This window comes from Balaenoptera ricei, chromosome 5 (assembly GCF_028023285.1).
Source record: "Balaenoptera ricei isolate mBalRic1 chromosome 5, mBalRic1.hap2, whole genome shotgun sequence".
In the NCBI taxonomy this organism is placed as follows: Eukaryota; Metazoa; Chordata; class Mammalia; order Artiodactyla; family Balaenopteridae; genus Balaenoptera; species Balaenoptera ricei.
In genome coordinates this window covers 117,614,411-117,640,700 of record NC_082643.1, presented here as the reverse complement: position 1 = coordinate 117,640,700, position 26,290 = coordinate 117,614,411, and the positions used below count along the sequence as shown (strand labels likewise).

Sequence of the window (26,290 nt, the reverse complement as noted above, 5' to 3'; positions counted from 1 at the left end):
TCAGAGAGAACTTCAGAGACTTCTTGAAGTGACCTATTCCAAGAAAAGCAGATAATTTATTCAGAGATTTTTCTGCTGCTGCTCAAAAGTCTATTGAGATTTTTATGGTTTTCTCCATTTAGCGTGGCATTTTCTGGTTAGTTAATCATGAATACCTACTTACTTCCAGCTTGTTGATTAATTAACAGGAAAAATGAAAGCCATTCTTTTTTTTTTTTAACTCTAAGGGTTTATTTTTCACAGGATCAAAGTGTTCTTCAAGTTGCAATCTTACTCTTACAGTATCGTCTGATTATCTAACCCAACAGGCTCAAATACCCAGATATATACAATGGGCCAGTAACGAAAGAAAACATGGTGAATATGATTCTCTACTCCTCTCAGCCAATAGACAGTGATTACAGCTCCACTGGAATGTCTTCACCCTGGGGCTGTGAAATGTGAGCACCTACCTCCTAGTAATTGATTTCCATCAGTTCCAAACACTGTCATCATTCATTCACTGCATATTTATTGAGCACTCTATGTTCCAGGTACTGTTTTAGCCCCATGGGATATATCAGGGTACAAAGACAGAAAGGTCTCCTACCCTTATTTGAGTGGCAGGGGGGCAGGGAAGTGACAGTTCATATATATGATAAATAAGTAATATGACATATTGAAGGAGTTAAGTCCTATGGCAAATAAAGAAAATGTAGAACAGGATAAGGAGTACTGAGTGAGGGTTGGAGGAGGCTGCATTATTAAATAGCTCAGTCAAGGTTGCTTTAGGGGGAGATTAGGTGGAAATCTTGAAAGAGGTCCCAGAATTAACTGCCAGTACTGCTTCAACAAACCAAGGACCCTGTTTTTCTGTGTGAAACCAAGAAAATCATTGTTAGCCAAGGAAGATCTATTCAAAATAAGTAATTACATGAAATGATGGAACATAACTCCCATTACATTTGAAATGCAAATTATACTGAATCTCTTATCAAGAGTTCCCTTCCAAGAAAAAGAGATGGGGTCACAGTTGTTTTGTTTTGTTTTTAAATAATAACTTCATCAGATTAATTTTATAAAAATATCTTCTATCACAAATTGAAAATAAATGTTCTAGAAGAGAGGAAGGAATTTACTAATATATGCAAAAGGGAATGAAGCTACAGCTAACACAGGGGCCCCCCACACATTGGACGATATCATATTGAAGACTGACAAAAAGAAAGGGGGTTTGAGGTAATGCCAAATAACTCCAGTATATATGTACATTTGATTTCGTGGAACTAATATAATCTCACACATTCTGGATCCTGCATGACCTCAGATGGATTCTTTGTTGTCATATAACAACAGCAACAATGATTTGTGTTTATTGAAGGCTTATTACCTACCACACGTTGTTCACATGTTGGAGCATTATATGTTACTTCAATTATTATTCCTCCCAACATGTCTACAAAGTATGTAACACCCTCGTTTTACAGGTGGGGGAGTTAAGAAACAGAAGGCATAAGTAAGGTAAGTGGTAGAGCTCGTTTTGAACCCATGCCTATGACTTCTGAGCTCTTAACCACAATGTGACCTTGACAAGCACTACTCCAATGTGGGCTAAATACAAGGCAATCCATTGACGTTCGGGAAAAAGTGTTAGGACACTGATGGATATTCATCTAAAAGAAAGAGAGGTATTGACCTAAAATATTATTTTGTAGGGATGAACCCTGATGCCCCACTAGGCTGACTCGCAGGCAGCCTCCTTTCTCAGACCACCTCACAACATCCTTGGAGGAGAAAGGGAGTGACAGAGCGAGCAGGGTTGACAACAGTAACCTCCCTGCCTTCTTCAATTCCAGTCTATTACTACATATTGTACTTTATAAAACCATATAAAGGCACTTACAGGCACTTTTTATGCTCTAGTTTGATTAAGTTAACCCTCCCAGATGAAGCAAGTAGTTTGAAAACTCTTCCTAGGAAGAGACCACTATTAAACGTAATACCAATAACTCGAGCACAAATGAACATCAAGAAAATGGCACAGCTGACAGGACTCCCACTTCTTTAGTGCATGTTTTGTCAGTCAAGTCACATTACAGGTTTCAAACAAGGATCGCTAATCAGATCTGACTTGTTCAGTCACATTCCTTTCAGTTAAGACATTATAATTTTTGTTAGCACCAAAAAAATTATTATGCTGTTAACAAATATAATAAAACATTTAAAATTAGTGTTCATTTCATTTACTCATTTCTATTTTGCACATTTTATAAAGTACATAAATGATTATGGGAGTACAAGTATATGATTTATAAAAATAAATATTCATGTATTAAGGAGATAATCTCAAAATATTTACTGATAGTTTTGAGGCCACAGATCCAGATCATCAAAACTATTACCATTACAAATGGGAACGAATTTTTATTATAAAATTAACATTAATTTACTTCTGTAATAACATACAAATTAATAGTAATTAAATGTCCATACTTACACCTTTTGAATGATGTCTCTAAATGTCTGAATGAATCTTACTGTTTCAAGCTTAGTTCTAACTCTGGGTTTTTTCTATCATTTTATAAATGGTTATATTTGGGACATAGGCATGCACTTATGCAAGAACATAGTACGTTTAATTCATCTTCAGGTCATTTTAACTCAATTTAAATATTTAATGTTAACACTTCATTGATGTCACCATCCATACCAGTTATTTTTCCTTTAACATCAATATCATTCTATGAGTGGGCTCCCAATCTTCTCAGACACTCAGGCTCAAAGTTCTCTATTTTCTCTCTATTTCTTGGCATGTAACAAAATTAGCAAGTCCTGCATTTTCTTCCTCTGCATGGCACTCCATTTGTCTCTTCCTTTGCATTCATGGCTACCACCACCAAATCTCTTAAAGCCCAAGTAAATATTAGTTTAATAACCTCTTTTTTGCTAGTTTCCCCTGTTATGTCCAAATCCCATCTAACAGCCATGACTGATCTGTCCACACTTGCCAGATTATTCTAATTTTAAAGATTAAAGTTTTTTGAAGAGGACTTATTTCCAATCCTCTTCAAAAAACCATCCTGAAGTGCACAAGTTCTCCCACCTGGCTCACAAAACTCTCTGCCTCACCTGTCTTATCTTGCACCCTTTGGCCTTCTCATTCTATATTTTGCCTGCTGCCCAGTACAAGACAATAATGTCAAGCCTCTTTTGAACTTTCATAGCACTTTGCTGATAAAATACTTATGACATTTTTTCTGCTTTTTATTATAATTACTCAGGTACATGTTTTCCTTCACACTGATTACCCTTGAGGATAGAGACCATGTTTCACACATTAAAAAAAAAATTCTTACCAACTTCTAGCATATTTGCAGGCTGATAAGTACTCAAAGTTAATATTTGATGAATAAAAGTACTCTAAAATAACGCAATATTTCCCTGGTTATTTATAATGGACTTTAACATATTTCAGGACCGTATAGGCCCTAATATTCTCTTTGTCATTGATCAATGTATTTGAGAAAACATTAGCTAATATTGTACATGTGGAAGCTACTTAGACACATGTACAAAGAAGTGCAGGAAATTTGACAATATGTCATTTTATGGGAAATGTGGAAATAAAGTATACTCTCATAGCCAGATATTCAAACTGTGGGATGTCATTTAAAATAACCCAGTTCTCTCCAAAATCAGAGAATGGGGAAAAGAGAAATGCAATTTACAAAAAATATGATAGTAAATAATTCACCTTTGCATGCTCTCTCTCACCTTTCCCTGATTTTTTTCTTCTTGTACACTAGGTCAAATATTACAGTTTCCTCAAAGATCTGGTTTTTTAAAAAAATTTTTATTGGAGTATAGTTGATTTAAAATGTGTTAGTTTAAGGTGTAAAGCAAAGTGAATCAGTTATACATATATATATCCAGTCTTTTTTTAAGATTCTTTTCCCATATAGGCCATTACAGAGTATTGAGTAGAGATCGCTGTGCTATACAGCAGGTTCTTATTAGTTATCTATTTTATATGTAGTAGTGTGTATATGTCAATCCCAATCGCCCAATTTATCCATCCCCCCCTTATCCCCTGGTAACCATAAGTTTATTTTCTACATCTGTCACATATTTCTGTTTTGTATATAAGTTCATTTGTACCCTTTTTTTTCAGATTCCACATGTAAGCGATATCATATGATATTTGTCTTTCTGTATCTGACTTACTTCACTCAGTATGACAATCTCTAGGTCCATCCATGTTGCTGCAAATGGCATTATCTTGTTATTTTTCATGGCTGAGTAATATTCCATTATATATGTGTAGCACATCTTCTTTATCCATTCCTCTGGTGATGGACATTTAGGTTGCTTCCATGTCCTGGCTATTGTATAGTGCTGCAATGAACACTAGGGTGCATATATCTTTTTGAATTATGGTTTTCTCTGGGTATATGCCCAGTAGTGGGTTTGCTGGGTCATATGGTAATTCTATTTTTAGTTTTTTAAGGAACCTCCATGCTGTTCTCCATAGGGGCTGTACCAATTTACATTCCCACCAACAGTGCAGGAGGGTTCTCTTTTCTCCACATCCTCTCCAGCATTTATTGTTTGTAGATTTTTTGATGATGGCCATTCTGACCAGTGTGTGGTGATACCTCATGGTAGTTTTGATTTGCATTTCTCTAATAATTAGTGATGTTGAACATCTTTTCATGTGCTTTTCGGCCATCTGTCAAAGATCTGTTTTAAACTCACTAACTTAATGAAACCTCCTCTGATCAACATTATACTGCTCTACTCTTTTCTTTAATTTGGATTTATTGAGCATTTACATCTAGTTGCTTCTGTTATACCATTCTTTTCATGCTGCCTTTTAAACAGCTTTATTTTGTTTTGTTTGTTCAACAGAAAATTACTTCTTTTAGATGTAGGGACAATTACTTTATATATTTTGGTTCCTGCTAAAACCATGGAACAGTTTCAAGTATATACTAAGTACTCCATCTGTACAACTTTTATTGAATGGGAATAAGAATATGATTTTTAACAAATATAACACTATATCAAAAAAAGTCAGCACATTGTTTTTGAGACTTATACAAATGTATCTTAACAATTTGGCATCAATCTCTGAACCAAATACCAGGGTCAAATATGGCTTTCAAAATGAAACAGATACAAGATAATACTTTTAACAATTTCCTTAAGATTTGCCAATAAACAGTGCCCCTAGAAAAGAAGATATGGAATGTAGTTGACCATTTATGAATCATGAATAAAAACAGAATTACTAATCTGCTCTTACATCTTGAATTGAGGTGGTACAACCAAAACCAGAGGAACAATGTGTTTATGGAAGTTCACTTTAAGGACAAGGATTTTAACTTTAAATAACTAGAGAACTTCTAGACAGAAGATAGACTTGATGCGTGCACAGGTTTCCAGGATTCATAACAAACCTGTATAGACAGTTGCCTCCCCATCACTTGGTTTTGAAAACAGAAGCTCAAATATAATTTTATAAATTATCTTAAATTTGTTTCTCTGTCAAAAGGAATGTAAAGTATACATAAATTATCCAGCAAAAACAGATCTAAAAGTCAGCAGAATAGGTGTCCACTGGAAGGCATCATCATAACAACTTGGAATTAATGCTGAGACAGAGCTACTTTCTGTGTCTTATTCTATGTCAGCCACCACCACATCTAAAACTAGTCTTCTTTAAAACAGAAACAATAACTTTAAGGTTAGAGGGCAAAAAAACCACCTAAGAAGTCTGCAGCCTATCCTATTCTTATCAGATAAGGAAAAATATGAAGCAATGCATTACTAACTCAGGTTATTGTCAAAATAAATGAGTCCTAAACCTTTCAGATTGGGTCCAATTTAGCAGTGGACCCAGATGAAATTCCTATATCCAAAACACGTCTAGATTCTTAGCATGGAAATAAGAGTAATGAGCAAAAAGATTTTTTAAAATCTCAACTAAATTTTTTAAACACTATAGATGCTTTGTTACTTGAGTCTCATTTCTTTATTTGAGATTCCAAGCACTTGCTGTATATAGCACAGCATGAAACTAAATTATGATTATATAACATAATTTAAATACTATTTCATTTATGTGAGTTTTAACTCCTTCCTTTGAAACATTAAATTCTGAAACTGAAGTGGCTATTTAAGTAAAATATACATAGCTCAGCTAAACCAGTGACAGTTCAGCTAACCATCAGTAAGTAGATGATGGCACACATAGGACAGTAGCCAGAGGTCCCATAGGAATTATGAAGAACAAGAGATTTGGAAGCATAAGTTTCAGATTTCAGAGCTTGGTTGAGCCACACCACTTTTTAGATGAATTGTTAACCTTAACTGTGAAATAAAGATAGCAACAATGCACAGAATTATTCTGAACATTAAGTGAAATACTATATGACAATATTTTGAAAAATTTAAAATGCTCAATAGACATTATTCATAGTATAGCAGTATGGTATAATCTTTTCTCAACTTAAAAAGAAAAAAAACTTTTGAAAGAAGTCCTCATTTGTAAAATTCTCTTCTTTTCCAAATCTTAATTTTCCCCTCTGCATATCTGGAAAAAGCCAAAGCAAGGAGACTGTCAAAGGGAAAACTGAGAGCCAATTTTATTGTCTCTCATAACTGGATATTTTGGGCTTTGTAGTTAATATATATATTATTTATTGGATAACTTCCAAGTGCACACAACTGACCACCTTTGATTTCATTTAAACACATTTAGACAAAACCATAAAATGGTGTTTAAATAAATATATACAGTAATTTCTTTATGATCAACAACTATATAGAATTGTATTCTCCTTAAAGACAAGGGATGTTTACTGTATTGTCACCTTCCCACATCATTTTACTCTAGTCCGTATCACAGTGCTACATACAAAAAGGTGGTCAATAAAAACTGATCTGCCTTTTTGTATTGAGTCATTTACCAAATAAATTTTATTTCAAGCATTATCCATGAAAGAAAAAATTGATAAGTGGGACTTCAGTAAAATTCAAAACTTCTGCTCTGCAAAAGACATTGTTAAAAGAATGGAAAGACAAGCCAGAGAAAATATTTGTAAAACATATATCTGATAAAGGACTTGCATCCAAATATATAAAGGACTCTAAAAACTCAATAATAAGAAAACAGACAAGCCAAATGAAAAGTGGGCAAAAGAACTGAACAGATACCTCACCAGAGAAGATAAACAGATGGCAAATAGTATATGAAAAGATGCTCAACAACATATGTCATTAGGGAACTGCAAATTAAAACCGTGAGTTACCACTACCACACCTATCAGAATGGCCAAAGCCAGAGTACTGACATCACCAAATGCTGGGGAGGATGTAGAGCGGCAGGAACTTTCATTCATTGCAAAATGAACACAAAATGGTACAATGCAAAATGGTACAGTCACTTTGGAAGACAGTTGGGCAGTTCCTTACAAGACTAAACATACTCTTACCTTACCATCCAGCAATTGCACTCCTTGGTATTTATTCAAATGAGTTGAAACTTATGTCCACACAAAAACCTGCACCTGAATGTTTATAGCAACTTTATTCATAACTGCCCAAACTTGGAAGTAACCAGGATGTCCTTCAAAAAGTCAATGGATAAACAAAATATGTATATCCAGACAACGGAATCCAGCAATAAAAACAAATGAGCTGGGCTTCCCTGGTGGCGCAGTGGTTGAGAATCTGCCTACCAATGCAGGGGACACGGGTTCGAGCCCTGGTCTGGGAAGATCCCACATGCCGCAGAGCAACTGGGCCCGTGAGCCACAACTACTGAGCCTGCGCTTCTGGAGCCTGTGCTCCGCAACAAGAGAGGCCGTGATAGTGAGAGGCCCACGCACCTCGATGAAGAGTGGCCCCCACTTGCCACAACTAGAGAAAGCCCTCGCACAGAAACGAAGACCCAACACAGCCATAAATAAATAAATAAATAAATAAATAAATAAAACCCAAAAGTTAAAAAAAAAAAAAAAAAAAAAGAGCTATGAAGCCACAAAAAGACATGGAGGAGTCTTAAATGCACATTGCAGTGAGAGAAGCCAATCTGAAAAAGCTACATGCTGTATAATTGTATAATTTAATTGTATAATCATTCAAATAAATGATATCCTAGAAAGGGCAAAACTAGGGAGATAGTAAAAAAATCAGTGGTTGCCACGAGGAGAGGGAAGGGATGAATAAGTGGAGTGCAGGGGATTTTTAGGGAAGTGAAACTTCTCTACGTGGAATTGTAATGGTGGATACATGAAATTCTACGTTTGTCGAAACCCATAGAATTTACAACACAAGGAAGGAACCCTAATGTAAACTATAGACTTTAGTTAATAATAACGTTAATTCGTCAATTGTAACAAATGGGGAATCTGGGAGGCGATACGGGGAAGAGGGAGTATATGGGAACTCTGTACTTTTGCTTATTTTTTCTGTAAACCTAGAACTGCTCTAAAAAAAAGTGTGAATCTCAGAATCAAGAGGAGCCTGAGGAGACATATACTTAAATGTAATGTGGTATCCTGAAGCAGAAACAGGATATTAAGGAAAAACTGAGAAAAATATGAATAAAGTATAGACTTAGTTAATAATAATATATCAGTATTAGCTCTTTAATAGTGATAAATGTACCACACTAACATAAGATGCCGTGGGTGTTGGTATATAGGAATTGTCTGTACTATCGTTGCAATTTTTCTGTAAATCTAAAAAATTCTACAATAAAAAGTTTATTGAAGTAAAATATTTATGGTTCATATACTCTAATCCAGGAACAATGCTTAGAAACATAAAAAGGTATGTACTAGATTTCATGTGTAAAGTTACTGAAGGCATATGTTTAAATTAAAAATATATTATCATTAAACATTTAGATATTAATTAAAAAGCAATGTACAAGATTGAAATCACCCGTGTGTGAATGTGTATGCTGTCAGAGCAAAATGAAAAGTGTTTTGGGCTTTAATCTAACCACACTATTTGTTAAGTGCAAAGGCTCCATGTAATTGTTATGCTTGAATCTCTTGGTTTCATTCATATTAAAATTTACGTAAGTAGCAAGTTCATACTATCTGTTATGACAGGACTATATATTATTTAAATTCACCTTCCCCTGTGGTTAGAGGTCTGCATTGCCTGCAAATGCAAATAAGAACTGACATTCCCAGGAATTTCACAGTTTAGCAGCTAAGTTTCCTATGAATATACATATTCTTATAGCTCATGCTAGGTCCACATATCTTATACATTATTAAAAATAGTTCCCCAAATATTGACTTGCTTTTGCTTCACATTCTGTGATAAAATATTTGAGATTAGTTTTTCTGGCCTCAGTTAATATAGCATGTTTTCTCTCCACCCCATAACTCATTCCTCATGCAAAAGACAAATCATGCTCCTGAAGCCCTATTGACCCAGGGGGCCCTTTTGGTTAGGAGTAAAGCCTCTTTAATTACTTTGGCTGACTTTCATTTTTTACAGTCTTAGGCACATTAGCCATCATACTGTAGGGTTCTCATTTGTCTTAAATTTAGATGCACCTTGGTCTCTGGAGATTGATTGACCGTCTATATTCTTGAGAAACCACCACCTGCCCCAGTCTATACTAACTCTGCTTAGCTTAGAAATCTGAAAGAGCTATCTCTCAGCTTCTCCTAGGGTTTGATAACCTCTTCCCTTTCCTTCACCAGAGGTGTTTTGACCTTTAATTAAAAGGAAAATTTGTTGTCTTCCTTTCAGAAGACAGCAAATAATGAACTCATTAAAATGAGGTTAGTGTTCAGGCCTTAGAGCAATAAGAGTTGAAGTCTCATTAGCAGCTAACAATGCAGAACACAGCACATAAATAAACCTAATATTGGCACAGCAAAATGCCTCCGTGCATTAAATTTGAGCAGAATCAAATGTTTACCATCAATGATGTCTAGGGCATGAAGTTTTAGTGCACTTAATAAAGGAAAGCAAGTTGCTTCCTATCAGCCATGAAATGTTACCACAGAAATTGCCCCAAAAAGTGTATTATGTAAATGTGGGATATGTTAGTAATTAACAAGGGTTTTGTAGAAAAATATCTGTCTTGCTTAGTAGATGCAGCAATTAGGAAGAATAAAGATGGCTCAAAAATCTCTAAAAGTAATTCTGGAGATTAATGTAAAATAATGCGGAATGTGAGAGTAAGATTTTTTAAGAGGCTTTATCTCATTCATGGCCCAAGGTGAGAGATATTTGCAATGTCAAACTAAAGAGTCAGTTAATAAAATGAAACGTCCCTGTAGTTGATTAAATATATTCTAGGAAAGAGATTCCTTAAGAACTTATTTAAAAGAATTAACTACACTTCATTTATAGAAGTAAGAAGACTTTTGTTTCAACAAATTCTAACACTTAGTTAAGTTTTTTTTTATAATGCTAAATGAGCCATAATTAGTAAAATAAGAATTAAGTTTTATTGAGTTTTATTTCAACAGTTCAGAGAATGGAATGAAAGTGTAAATCCTATTTAATATCTGATGTCTATACCACAATATCTACATAAAATGATTGGTAATGATATGCTTTTCATTTTACATTGTTTCAGATACCTTAAATAAGGTTTGTTAAATATGTCTCAATATATTTCCTCTGCATTTACCCTGTATCTAATATTCTTAAATAAACAATCCTTAGAGCAGTAGTTTTACGTGATAACTCATCCCAACATTTTTTTTCCAAAATATTTGAAAAAGCTTGCTTTCACTCCACACTTTTTGAGCTCTCATGAAAACACAGATGGAAAAAAAAAATTGTTTGGCCAAAAAATTTAATGGATTAGGAACACCTGCTTTTTGTAGATGAAGCCAACACACTAAATGATACTCTGGGGATGCTGAAGAGATACTTCACTCCCTGAGAATAGATGTGGCTGGTAATTTCCAAACAACTTTCATCTGATACACAAAATATGGGAACAAATGCAATAGTCATCATGCACCCCATTCAAATCTCTAACAACCTGCATTCAATTCATCATTTGATATTTAGAGTCCTAGATGTCTACAAGCTATATCCCAAATCTGACCACTTTCCTCCTACATTACCACCAGCTCCAAGACATTCATTCCTCAAATAGGGTAGTTCTTTCTTCTAAATGTTTCCCTCTTCCATACATGTCCTCCTTGACCCAGGTAATTCTTCATACAATGACCAGATTTCAAGGTGTGATGAACATGATATCTCTGCTTGATCAAAACTCCCCAAGGCTTCTTAGTACCGTCATCTTACTGCACCATATCTTTATTTGTTTATTGTCTGTCTCATCCACTGGAATATGAACTCCTAAAGAAAGGACTTTGTTTTGTTCAAAGCTGAATCTACTACGTAGAACAGCTGGAATATTAGCTACTCAAATATTTCCTGCATGAGTAAATACAATAACATATTTCACTTATTTGAGAATCCTTCTTAAAATTAAATTATAGCCAAATTCTGTACAAAAATATACTGTGAAAGGTGGATAAAGTCAGTCATAGAACTCTAAAGGATACCTTTTACATAGAAAATATTTTGAATGTTGCCTTCTTGTGTTGGAAAATGAGAGCTGTACAGAAAATGTTACCATTAATATATTTTTGTTTTTGTCGGTCTCCTTTATGAATATCTCACTAGTTTTCCTTCATTTACCAGAAAGCAGAGTTGGTAGAATAGTAGGTGTTTATCAGATGATGTCAAGACTGTTTTGTTAAGAACCTGAATCGTAATTAGGCTTTAAATAGAATTGAGCTTGAGGAGGCGATAGCAACATCTCACAGGAGCTTTTTATTTTCAAAAGTCTTAAATTTTGTCAGAGGGAGGGAGAGACTTGCTGAAAGATAATTTGTCTACAACATACCGGAAAAATCCACCTTAAAATATCTATACTATGAATGGTAATATACTTTGGTTATGGTTTCTATATCCAAATCTATATAGATAATGACATGTATATTTCATATTGATTATTTTTATAAACTACAAATAGATGCATCTTTTCCTTGCTGGCAGTATAATGAGAAGATTCTACTACATATGAACTTAAACAGTAAAGAAGATTTAATGCCCCAAATATATATAATTTGACACATGATTTGATATTTAGCCTTTGGAAATGATTTTTGTGATATGCATTTAAAATATATGCATCTGAATGTGCATTTGCAAAATATTAAACTATATAGCATACGAAAAATTTTCTGAAGTTTATAGAATTGATCATGAAATTTTTAACTAACCCAGATTTATTCAAAATGGTAAAATAACATGAAAATAAGACACAGAAATGTTTCTATACAGAGACTATTTACTTATTTACATAATTTTTAAAGGGGCACAGTATATTAGCAAGACCTAGGAGACAGCTTCGAAGATACCAGTGGTTTGGTAAATGCTTATGGAGATAAAGTTTTTGGTATTTACTTAAAGTCTATTTGGTTACTACAGGTAGATGTGTTTATTTACAAATAAACTTTTCTCATTTCACCTGTTAAATAAACTAAATACTGAATTTATGCTATTACAATGACTATATGAAAAATTCTAATGACCATTGCAGTTTCAATTCTATTATCAGTAATAACCTTTTTTTTGAATTGTATTACTGGATGCTTTTATTTTATTTTATTTTATTTTATTTTTTATTTTTCGGTGTGTTAGTTTCTGCTTTATAACAAAGTGAATCAGTTATACATATACATATGTTCCCATATCTCTTCCCTCTTGTGTCTCCCTCCCTCCCACCCTCCCTATTCCACCCCTATAGGTGGTCAGAAAGCACCTAGCTGATCTCCCTGTGCTATGCGGCTGCTTCCCACTAGCTATCTGTTTTACGTTTGGTAGTGTATATATGCCCATGCCACTCTCTCACTTTGTCACAGCTTACCCTTCCCCCTCCCCATATCCTGCACTGTTGGCGGGAATGTAAATTGATACAGCCACTATGGAGAACAGTATGGAGGTTCCTTAAAAAACTAAAAATAGAACTACCATACGACCCAGCAATCCCACTACTGGGAATATACCCTGAGAAAACCATAATTCAAAAAGGGTCATGTACCAAAATGTTCATTGCAGCTCTATTTACAATAGCCAGGACATGGAATCAACTTACCTGTCCATCGACAGATGAATGGATAAAGAAGATGTGGCACATATATACAATGGAATATTACTCAGCCATAAAAAGAAACGAAATTGAGTTATTTGTAGTGAGGTGGATGGACCTAGAGTCTGTCATACAGAGTGAAGTAAGTCAGAAAGAGAAAAACAAATACCGTATGCTAACACATATATATGGAATCTAAGTAATAACCTTTTTTTGTTTGTTTTCTAAGCCATCAAGGGAATGTTCTTGATTTTTTTAATTTGACACTCCTATCCTTTTATGCAAATATGTCAATATTCTGAAGTAATGATCCTTTTTAAAAGTCTAAACAATTAAGTTATCATGTACCACCTTAATAGAGTACACCCTGATGATAAATAATAAATTTGCTAATAGATGCAGTCTGTTTAATCATCTATTAGCCCAATTATGTATTTAAAAATAGATATCCTTATTCAGAAAGAAGACAAATATATTCACTGTGGGACATAAAACACACACATATATTTATATAGATATAGCTATAGATATATAGATATACAGATATCAGCATGCCACCTATCCTACATGTATTATGCAATTTTTCAATACCCAATAAAGTCAATGATTTATCTTTGTTCAAATCACTTACAGCATATCAATCAGTTGAATCATTACTGCACACAGTTATTTTCACCATTATCAACTTGCTCTGCCCCAGTGGTAACTTCAGATTGATAAGATTCACTCTATTAATGTAGCAAATAAAAGTAAGGCAAAGCTTTGGTTCCTTTAAAATTAATAAGAGAAAGATAGTAATAAAGTTAAAACATATGATTTGTAATTTTCAAGTATAATCTTAATGAAATAACTCTAGTGAAAGGAAAAGTTTGGCCACTGCAAAGATCATATGGATTTTAACCTGAAATTTATTTATACTTTGAGTAGAGAGAAATTGTGAGTGAAATCACAGAGAAGACAGGAAGAGACTATACCTTACTAAGAAGAAGTGGATAAAAACCTGCTGACATCCCTTGATACTCTCAGTAATGTATCCCTTGCTCCTGTGGGACAGGAATGATGGAAATTGACAAGAAAGTAAATTTTTTTCTTTTTAATCTTGAATGAAATGGCTGTAGAGATACTGAAATTAAAATGCTGAATACCTACCATCCTCAGAACTCCCTTTCTGTGGTTCCAGGACATTTTTAGGAGAATTATTATAGAACCGACATATCTGCCAAAGCTATGGCAGGAATCTCTGAAGCCTGTCTCCAATATCCTAAAAATCTGTCACAGAGTTCAGGTGTTTCTAGGGTGCATCCATGAAAGAATGGGGAGTTGTATAAAACTGAGAATAGAGTGTACACCTTCTGTGCTCAAGAAATATTTTGGAATTGTTACAACACAATATTTAATGAAAGAATGATAGCTAATAAGCAAAAGAATGAAAGATGATAGCTAATAAGCTGATACCTCGACATTTTGAAGAGATTTCTGAGTGTATGTGAGCAGAGGGTATTTCTAGAGATGAAATTAGGAAGGTCAGTTACAACACCAGCCTACAACTACTGAATATCTGTGTTGTGCCAGGAACTGTTGTAAGAGGCCCTAGACTTGTACTGAGTGACCAGAGGATGGAGAATGAGACATGGAGATTGTGAACAGAGGCAGAGCACGATTCGTAAGGAAGGATGCCAGTATCTGACCTTGATTAAGGAGACAGCTGCTGGAGAGGCCTACATTTTTTAAGGTCTAAAAAATAAAATGAGAATTTTTTTTTTTGGATCATGAAGTAAAGCGTAATTTAGGTAATGAAAACAACTTAATAGTTGTTTTTAATAAGTTTTCAACAAGAATAAGATGCTCCAAGAAGTAACATCACGTTTATCAAAAGGGTAATTATTTCTAAGTATATTTCCACAATTTCATAATACTAAGAAACTGATTTTGATCTGAAGCTCTTGTGGGATGACAAATCCTGGAATAATGGAAAAGTCCTCTTTTTCTACAGATCACATGCAGAGAGTTAATGTGATTATATAACTGAATACATATGCAGAACCACATTTCATGTAAAATTACAGCTATTATATTTTGCAATTTGCATTGGATACTAAATAGGAAACTGTATTTGATCAAGGACATCATGACCCCAGGAAATACCTCTACGTCCAAGGTATTAGCCATCCACTTAATGTTTTCTTCCTAAGACTGTATCTTAAAATTAGGCAGGTAGGAGTGTGTGTTCCTGGCAAATAGTTTGGGGAAAAAGCTGAGAGAAATCAAGTACAAAATTTTTTCTACTAAAGACTTTAGCATGTAAAGGTGAATTGAGAACCGCCCAAGAGGGATATACTACAGAGTGTTTCCCAAACATTTTGAACATGGAATTATTTTTTCATGGAACTGTTAAATTTTACAGACCTAGTGACCCATGGGTCACCGTTTGGAAATCTGTAACCAGGAACTCTTGTTTCACTGCTTATCATCTCTTACATAATAAAATCATCCATGATGACTCATTGTCGAAGGCAGCCCAAGCTTCCACACTTCAGAGACTCCAAGCTAGCTCCAAAGGTGATTCTGTGTCTGCTTTGGTACTTCCACAGCAGGACAAAGCATTTCTATCAAGTAGGCTCTCCAACACAGAAGTTAGGATTATGCAGGGTGACTCAGGTTACATTTTAAAGTTTCAACCTAACACAGAGAGAATTTGAGCCCAGTTCAGTGCAGATCCTTACTTAGAATCTCTGGAAATATTTCGAGTTAAAAAGACTTTGCTCCCATCCTTACTTAATAAAGGTCTGACATTATTATTTTGTTGTGCATGTGTATGTTCCTCTCAGCTCTCTGATTCCTGATGATTCCTGAAGGCATCTTTCAGTCACTGGGCTTACAATGACCAGTTTCATTCCACATCCCCGAAGAAGTCCTCATGTAAGATAGTTCTGTCTCACTATTACTTTATCATTTACTTAAACATTTGGGCCTAGGGAAAATAAGACAGTTATTCTTGCCATTACTTTATAAAATCCTTTTAAGGAAATAATCATGCTACATGAACCATGAATTCTAAAGTTACATTATATTTATCTTTTTACAACTCAAAAATTCTTGCAGGCCATGATGGAGACTTGGAAGCAAAGCTTACAGAAAAAGTAAATTAAATAATACAATTGAAGACGAGACTTAGAAGAACTAACTTATAAAGGAAAAGCCAGTGGTTCAAGTAGTACTATCTGAAGGATCATACGAGTTCATATTTGATTCAAATTTATGTATTTGATTCAAAATTCCAATCGATTAGGTAGAACATGAAAAACATGGAAACAGAGGTACAGAGAGAAGGGCATACTCACGGTTTGTGGTGACCTCTATGGGCTGAACTTGAGAATATAGTTGAAGAGAAACTGGGGCTCTTAAGAACTGGGCAGTAATTCACTACCTTTATGGAATTTTTCTGATCCCAGGGAGAGAACCAGTGCCAATCAGAAAGCAGAAGCAGAAATTCATCTCACATGCTTTCAGAATGGACTGAAGTCAGTGGCTTAGAATTCTGTGGACACAGAGATGCCAATGACATTCCCCTGTAACACAGTTTAGGGCACAAGACAAATCCATCTATAGCCACTGGGAAGGGAGTCAAAGACACATGGAGTGCTTTGCTGATACAATCAAAATTTACAACACTGTAAATGCACTTCAAGTTTAATGATTTATATAACCTTCATTGTGTTCTTTGATAATCAAGCAGAAAATGCAGACTCTTCACATACGTGACATGAATTAATATTATTTTACAAGGTCAAACTAATTTTCAATTTTTTTCTTCTCTTTGCCTGTATCTTTAATCAGTATCAATGTTTAACCGTCCGGTATCCAAAAAGCACTCCCTGTACTATGAGACCACTCCCCTTACTAATATATACACTCCTTGTGCAGTTAGCTCTAATCATGGGTACCAATGTTTGAAAACAATGACGATGTGAGACTTTAAACTCTGTTTTTCCTGTTAGGGGTGATGTAGAGGTTTCAACAACGTAGCCATCCTGCTGTGGGGAAGAAATGTTTAGTGTAGCCATGGAGGTGTTGATTTTCCCTCAAAACCTATCTCAACTCTTCCCTCACTTCATCGAATGTCAGAAATCTGAATCATTGATGAAATCACTCAGCTTTGCTTCCCACGTCGGCCCATCAATAATTACACTATTTACTTCTTTCCATTCCCAGTACCACCAGTAGAAGCCATGCCTTTATTTTCTCTTACTGGAACTACTGCAAAATCCTCCTAAATGATTTCCCCCATTTCTTACAAGTTTTCCTACAATTCCTTATCAGCAAGTAGCCAGAGAAATCAATTTAAAACGTAAATCATATCCTATGTGAGGTGAGGTAGAGGGTGGTGTATTAAAAAGGTGCCAGGGTCCTTCCTGACATGAGCCCTGTTTTCACTGGCCCCCTTGCCTGGAGCACACTCTCTGAAGTCCCTGTTTTAGACATAGCTGGCCTCTCATCTCTCTCTCAACTAAACTGCCACTTTTTCAGAAAGACCTTCATACAACTCATTGCCTATCCTGTTAAAATGTAGGTACTCTGTGTTAGTTTCAATATTTGCATATACTATAATGATTTTTACATTAATAATAATTTCAATTAAATAATTATTTGATTGATTTGCCCTGTGTATCATCTGCATGTCTAAAAAGAATGTAAGCTCCATGAAAACAACAAATATAGTGGTTTTGTCTGGCAGACACTTTCTATCTCCATAACCTTAGGTAGCTTATTTAGGCTCTCTGCGATTTATTTTCCCCACTTGTAAAATAAGGTTAATAAAGGGATCATGGAGAGATTTTTTTTTTTAATAAATTTATTTATTTTATTTATTTATTTTTGGCTGTGTTGGGTCTTCGTTGCTGCACATGGGCTTTCTCTAATTGCGGCGAGCGGGGGCTACTCTTCGCTGTGGTGTGCGGGCTTCTCATTGCGGTGGCTTCTCTTGTTGCGGAGCACGGGCTCTAGGCACGTGGGCTTCAGTAGTCGCAGCATGCAGGCTCAGTAGTTGTGGCTCGTGGGCTCTAGAGCACAGGCTCAGAAGTTGTGGTGCACGGGCTTAGTTGCTCCCCAGCATGTGGGATCTTCCTGGACCAGGGCTCGAACCCGTGTCCCCTGCGTGGGCAGGCGGATTCTCAACCACTGCTCCACCAGGGAAGCCCAAGGGATCATGGAGAGATTTAAAGAGATAATTCAAGTTGAGTACTTCTCATAGTACTCATAGTACCTAGCAGTACCTAACACAATTATGTTAGATATTATTGTTACCATCCTCTACTGTGTCCTTAGTACCTAGAAGAATGCCTAAAACAAGAAGCAGGGGTTCAGTCAATACTGTTTGAATGGATAAATGAGTGAAGGAGGTAGAGAGCCCAGAGAGTTCCAGATTCCTTGCTTCCTGGAGACTTAAGCGAGAGAAGATAGATAGCAGTGGAACACTTAGGTGATGGGCAGAAAGTGAGAGGATAATTGCTCTGAAACACTATGGTGTTTTTCTACCTGGCAAGTTGTTCTTCGAATTGAATGTGATTTCATCAGAAGGACCCCCCAAGCCCCAAACCTTTCTCCCCACAAAAGATATCAGAAGTATACATTCATTCTTTCTTAATTAACTCACCCATTCCACAATCATAGCTAAACTGTTCCATGTGAAATTCTTTAGAAGACTCAGCATGTTAGTGTAATAAGCTTTTGTCAATTTATAAATTATATCAAACAATTTCCTCTTTGAACAGCAGTAAGATTTTATCAAAAAAAAAGGAAGAGAGTAGATTTCTGAAGGAATGGAGATTTCTTCTAAAGTGAAAGAGATGAACAAGAAAGGAGGCAGAAACTATCAAAGGCAAACTTCAAAAGCTTCATACTTTCACCCTGGGTCAGCCCTATTCATTTTCATCTGTACATTGACAAATAGTCTCTGCACAAAAGTTCATGAAATTCCGAGTCTGTTTCAAACTGGGTGGCCACACAGATTTACTGTAGAGAGACCTGGGGTTAAAGTCGGACCAAACGTTAAGGCAAACATGCTCAATTTTGGCCCTCTTGTTGTGTTATCTGGGTGGGCCATTTAAACTTTCCATGAAGCAATTTTTTTCCACCTGGAAAATAAGCATAGATGTAACCTTTTCTGATTCCCACATCAAGATCTTGTAAGTAAGATAAAAAGATAAGTAAGATCTTGTAAATAAGATAACATTTTTATTGAGTTATTGAATGTAATAAAAAACTTTCCAAGGCAGACAAACAAAAACTATCACCGTTTGGTATTTGATTTGAAATTCTGAAAATGTAAGCCTATACAAAAATATGTATACAGTCATGACTTATTAATTATGTACACATAGAGAAAGTGTTAACCTGATGATAAACAATCTGAATATCAGAATGGGTTAAGACATATGCAATATACCTTGAAATTAAATATGAATAGTGCACTAACAATATTTCTTGAAGTTCCTTGATGGCTATAATCTCCAGTTTGAAACTATAAGAATCACTGTTAGGGGGAGGGGTGAGATGTGACAGGGTGAGAGAGCGTCATGGACATATATACACTACCAAATGTAAAATAGATAGCTAGTGGGAAGCAGCCGCATAGCACAGGGAGATCAGCTTGGTGCTTTGTGACCACCTAGAGGGGTGGGATAGGGAGGGTGGGAGGGAGGGAGATGCAAGAGGGAAGAGATGTGGGAACATATGTATATGTATAACTGATTCACTTTGTTATAAAGCAGAAACTAACACACCATTGTAAAGCAATTATACTTCAATAAAGATGTTAAAAAAAAAAAAAAAAAGAATCACTGTTAAAAACACAGATTCCTAGGCTCCATCTTATACTGTAACTCAGAATACCCAGAAAATGGGCCTGGGAAAAGCATCCTGGTGGTTCATTTCTTATGAGGAAACTGGAAACAATTGCTTGACCCTTCTTAAGAACCAACTGGGGTCTATAATGAAATACACATACTTGGGCCCCATCATAGACAGATTAAATCAATAACTCTTCAAGTGGGCCCCCAGAATTGACAATTTTAGCAGCCTTCTCTAGAAAATGTTACATCTGGTAAAATTTGAAAACCATTGTTCTCTTTAACGTTTTGCAGTAGGGCAGAGTTGGACTTTCTTTATTAAATACTGAGGAATTTATTATAAGAACATTAAGTGAATGCAAGTAATGTTTGTTAAAATAATGACTTTTTGCTTCTGCTTAAATAAGTTATATATTTATTCTCTTTGATACCCAATCAAATAACTTAGTGAGCCTTTCCTAAATAATGCAAGGGAAAACTTCAAAGCCGTTTATATATATTTTTATGACTTATAAACTATTAAAGAAAATAACTAAGGTTTATTATCCAAACACTGTATATATTTTATTTTACATATATTTTCAAAAGTTAGTCAAATTTCCCCACAAAATATTCAGATAAAAATAGTATATATACAGCTGTATACTATTTCCTATGCTTTACTATTTGATTTTTATCTCAAATTGAGACATTATTTCTAGTCCGTTAACAAATTTTTCCAAAAGAAGGTTTCTATGGTTTTATTATATTTTATTTATTCATAATTTTATATTTGTATTTTTCCTGTCTAATAGTTCCTCTGGCATTATACATTTTTCCTGTATTTCAATCCTTTATTTTTTTCTATATTTCTTCATTAATTTTTATGGTTTAACATGTTTTTCTTTTACATTTATTTCTGAGTTTTATTTTTTAAAATTATATCCATTTTATACATATTTATTTGTGTCTCTCTTTTTCTTTTTTTTTTTTTTTTTAATTTAATTTATTTATTTATTTTTGGCTGTGTTGGGTCTTCGCTTCTGTGCGAGGTCTTTCTCTAGTTGCGGCGAGCGGGGGCCACTCTTCATCGCGGTGCGCGGGCCTCTCACCATCGCGGCCTCTCTTGTTGCGGAGCACAGGCTCCAGACGCGCAGGCTCAGCAATTGTGGCTCACGGGCTTAATTGCTCCGCGGCATGTGGGATCTTCCCAGACCAGGGCTCGAACCCGTGTCCCCTGCATTGGCAGGCAGACTCTCAACCACTGCGCCACCAGGGAAGCCCCTCTCTTTTTCTTATCATTGAAAGACATGGAACCTTTCTTTCTTTGAATTTTGAAACTCAAAGAACATTCAGTTACAATGAAGTAGGAAAGCTTGAATCCTTTAGAATTTGCTTCTTTTTATCCATTTGTTTTGTTTTTACTTACAGAAATTGTCATTTTACTCCCACATTAATCAAGACTACATGTTGGGAGGCTGTGACTAGACAACTCTACTTCTTTTAACAATGGAAAGGTCTGTCAAATTCTTCATATAGCTAATTAGCGCCAGTGGAAGAAAATCCATATGCCCTCGCCTCTGTGAGCTTGTCTTACTAGGCGACTTACAATAGAAGATTATAAAACGTCCATATTATGAATGTGCTCATGAAATGCAAGATCCTATCTATATCATTTAATGGTATGGTCCATGAGCCATTTTTATCATGTTACCATCAGAAAAATGTTAGGTATAAAAATAAATGAAACTAATTCAATTGACAGCTGTGCATTAATATATGCTCCTATCACATTTTAAATGCCTTCCACATATACGAAACTATATTTAGCAACATGGCATGTGTAAAAATGAGTAAGGTTTGATCAACCTTCAGGTACTTTTAGACTAAAAGGAGAAATAAAATACAAAGTTATATAGTAAAGTGGAAAATGATGCAAGTCTTAAGAAAAACAATTTAGGAACTTACTTGGGAGATGAGAAAAGGAAAAGCTTTAAGGCATCAGGGAAGGCTTCATGCAAAAAGGTGGCATTTGGGCAGATCTTTAAAAATGGGTTGGAACTGGAAAATGTGATTGGGAACAGCTGGACACTTTCCAGGCCCCCCCCCCACAAAAAAAAAACAGAGGAAAAACATGGAGAAATGTAGGAGGTGGGGAATAGTGCAGAGGACAGGGTGATTTGGGGAAATACCAATGCAGGTAGCTTAATATGGAAATATGAAGGCACCATTTATACCTAATTGGCAGGAAGAGAATGACATATTAAGTGATCATTAACAGCATTTATCAAGCTCTTACTATGTACCAGGCACTTAGCTAAGTACTTTGTATGCCTTATACAATGTAGTCTTCACAATAATAGTGTGAAACAAGTGTTAAGCATGATCCCATTTCACAGAGAAGGGAAAAGATGTGAGAAGTGAAATGACTGACCAAGCTGAGTCATTAAGTGAATGTCTTGCCTGACCTCAAGGGTAAAGTGCATTTACTGCTTCTAGGATGTTAGCATGACTGAAGAGTGTAAAATAGAATAGAGGAAGGTGGGAATACGGTTAGCAGTCTACAGTGTTTTAAAGCCCAAGAGAAAGACATGAAGGCCTGCCTAAAGTGGTAGCAAGCTGATTGGGAAAAAATAGATTGTTTGATCTTTTTAAAATGGCCCCTTAGAAAGCATCAAGTGTAGGCCCACTTCCCCAGTCTAAATTAAATCCCTTATTGCATCTATCACAACATGCTCTAGATTTGTTTTGTAGCATTTATTATGATTTGTAATTACACATTTGTGGGACCCTTTATTTAATATCTCTCTCCCTCTCAGTAAAGCCCAAGGTTACAGAGACTATGCTTGCCAAACCCAACACTGTATCCACCTACAAGAAATATTTACTGAATTTAAGAATGGATGGTAGATAAATAAATGTGGAATAAAGAATGACTTCAAGACCCCAGAGTTAGAAAATTGAGTGGATGTGGTTGGAGCGGTGAGGAGAACAGGGAAAGGAAGAATTAAAAACAAAACAAAACAAAACTATTTCAATATATGAAAGCTCAGGGATTGTGCACTGAATATAACAAGAGTGCCAGAAAAAGGAACTCCCTAAGAAAAAAAGATGCATGATGGTTTTATTTTTTTAATTTTAAAGCTATATTCTACAGTCTTTACCAATAAGCTCAACTAGTCAATAAATTTATTTATTTTTAACCCTACTCTCTTTTTAGTATCTAGTTTGCTTTTTTATGAGAACTTTTTTGAATATTTTATATAACTGAGTCAAACTAGTAGGTCTATTTTTTCCTTTTTCTATTTAATTGATAATGTTTAAATAAGTTAGCCAGGATTACATGCAGTATAACTGTAATCTTGGATAACCAGAAACTATATAGTTTATCAACCTTTTAATTATTTGGTTATTTCTTTCTTTTTTTTTTTTTTTTTTTTTTACAAATTTGCAGGAGAGCCCTCTTAACTCTGGGGAAATAAAAAGTTAGGTTCACTAATTTTTGAAGCAAATGCTTAGCCACCATAACTAATGCTCAAAAGAAATTGTCTAAACCTTTGGCTCTTTATTTACCTTAAAAGATGGACAGTGGTAACAAAAATCAGTCTTAGTAATATCTCTAATTTGAAATGAGTTTCTCATTTCCATCAAAACAAAATAAGTCCCCTTTCAAAAATCCATTTAAAAAAATGAAAAACGCATTCCAAATCAATAAGCAAACTAAAAAGCCCAAGGATATGAGAGTTCTGAATTAAACTACATATGTCGACATAGGAATAATAGCAGTGGAAGGATTGGCAGAAAATTTAGAGGACTAAGTCTTACTCAAAGATTATTATCAGTATGTTCTTATCCTGTCTACAAACAAGGAATTAACATAGAATAATTCCAAAAGGAGAAATTAGGAAATTTTTTGCAATGTTTAGAGAATATTTCTCCATGGAATTACCAATTTCCTACCTGTCCTTTCCTTGTTCATTTGTAATTATCATCCTATAAAATATAAAAATTGCTGTTTAGTTTGTAAAGTAAAAATCCAAGCTTTCAACTCAATAATTATGCCTTAAAAATGATAGGAGAGGTTGCACAGTTAAATAAAATACTCAGTTGCTACTCAAACAAAAGTTAACTTCTTATCCTTTACCAACAAATCCAGGACCTGTCTACATCCAACAATTCTGAAAATTTTTCCCCAAGGAAAAGAAGTGTGATAATCTGAAATTCAAGAAATGTCTCACACAGCAACGAAAAAAGGATTTCAGTGCTGTGTGGTTAGAGAATTGCCTCTCAGCCGCTTATAATATGCTTAGGACTTAACTGCTTCATAATTCGTAACCTTCAATAAAAATAATAACAATAGTGATTATAATACCTGAAATATGAATAGGACATACCAGTAGCCATCAAAAACCCAAAAAGCAGTAAAGCCCAATTTTGTTTCACTCATGCATACACTTTTGAAAAAGAGGCATCCCAAATCTTCATATTTATTTTTCTAAAATCATGTTAATTTCTTATTTATTTCAGGCATTACTAGAGACTCAAAATTTACTGCGCACTCAGGTTGCAAATTTTACCTTCAACCTTGGATTTTCAGGGAAGTTTTACCACACAGGTAAGAAGGAGCTTTGTGTTCTCAGGCAGCTACATATAAATAGGAGAGAGGATTTTTAATGTTTCTTAAGTAGGAGAAATAGAATATCCAGGCTGATTATGGGAAAAACTTGGGTGCATTATGAGTAGCCAAATCCAAAATCAATGAACTTGTTTACTTTTTCAAATACTGTTAGAATCAAGAGCAAAAGAGGAAGAGAACTGACTTTGTCAACTCAGTAAAAGAAACTATAGCCATTGTTCTAAGTGTGTCTATGCATCTTGTGTCAGCACAGTCTAAGTAGGAAGCGTAGTGACGACGATGATGATGATGATGACAATGATGTAATAATGATAATAATAATAATGGACAGTGTTTCTAAATTGTAGGACAATCCAGGTGACATTTTTGTATGTATTATTTTCCTTTTGAAAACATCTAGTGATAAGAGAGGAATTTTATAGCCTCAAAGAAATTTAATAGATTTTGAGTCATCTTGCTTAATTTACCTTCCCTTGCAGGATTTTCCTTAAAAATATTACAGTGATTTGGCCCAACATGCATTAATACCATCACAATCAGGTTTATATTTCTTTCCATGTCTATCTAGTCACAGTTGCACTTCTGTTCAGTCTCAGCCTCTCGACAGATTCTCAAAATGTGAACGGTGTTCATGCACTACTCCATGTTCTGGTATTTCTCACCTCTTTACCCATCTTTACCTCCAGAATTTGACCCTTATTTTCTGAATAGCAACATTATAATGTCAGGCACTAGTATAGAGAAAACTATGTGCATAAAAGTGATTGTCGGATAGTAATAACAAAAATGGCACAAAATGGTGTCTTAGCCTGTATTAGGGCAATACCTACTATCTGCTTCTATTTCTGCATCTCTGGTGAAAGCTAAATGCTTCGTTTAGGACTCTGCATTGTTCTTACTTCACAGTATCTTAGTGAAAACATTTCATAGTATTCTCTATGAATGCATGCAGTTTAGTGACTCATCAAAAATATCCCATGCAAAGGTAGTCTTTCATTATCATATATGTAGTTCATTTACCCAAAGAGGCTTTTTAACGTTTACCCAAAGAAGCTCAGCATGGTTTATTAGAATATTGAAGTAGCAATTTCTTATTGGCTTTTCTTTAATGCTTTTTTCCTCCTGCTCTGAAACATGTAAATCTGTTTAAAGTAATAGAAGGAAAAGTTGTATTTAGACCAGTTGATAAATCAAATCATTGCATATTTTAAAAGGACATTTTGCAGAGAAAGATTTGGGTCATCACATCTGCACAGGCAAAGCAATTCTAGCTTACAATTTTGAAAATAGACATGGTGTTGTAAATCCTTTTCAAAAGCCCCCTCAGGAAATGAGTTCAGACCTAAGAATCACCGACTATGAAGTTATAAAGCAGATAGCTCTAAAGGCTGTATCTACTCATGCTGGGGAAAAAAATAAGGGATTATTTGGAGTTCACACACAAACAGTACTATTTTGTCTTAAATAGCTGTATAGGGTAAGTAAAGCCATTCTTTTGGCTGAAATATATCTGGATAACAGCCTCAGCTTTTATATACTTTTCATATTCAGACCTATTAAATCTGCCAGACATTTGCAGAGTTAATGTTCATAGCAGGTTATAACACTTCCCATTTCTTTTTTATAATCCCGAGCATGTACACACTACACATCCACTACGAAATGAACAACACACTAGTAAATATCACAGGG

General features: G+C 34.9%; 1 protein-coding gene across 5 annotated transcripts in view; it reads left to right on the top strand.

The window, feature by feature from the left end:
• Window positions 1-26,290, top strand: part of LOC132366631 (bifunctional heparan sulfate N-deacetylase/N-sulfotransferase 4) — an 843,093-nt gene that overhangs the window by 677,440 nt on the left and 139,363 nt on the right. For all 5 annotated transcript variants that reach the window (XM_059924230.1, XM_059924226.1, XM_059924229.1 and 2 more), the window contains one exon: window positions 24,490-24,577. In XM_059924230.1, coding sequence (XP_059780213.1) covers window positions 24,490-24,577 — 88 coding nt within the window. The remainder of the gene's footprint in view (window positions 1-24,489; window positions 24,578-26,290) is intronic.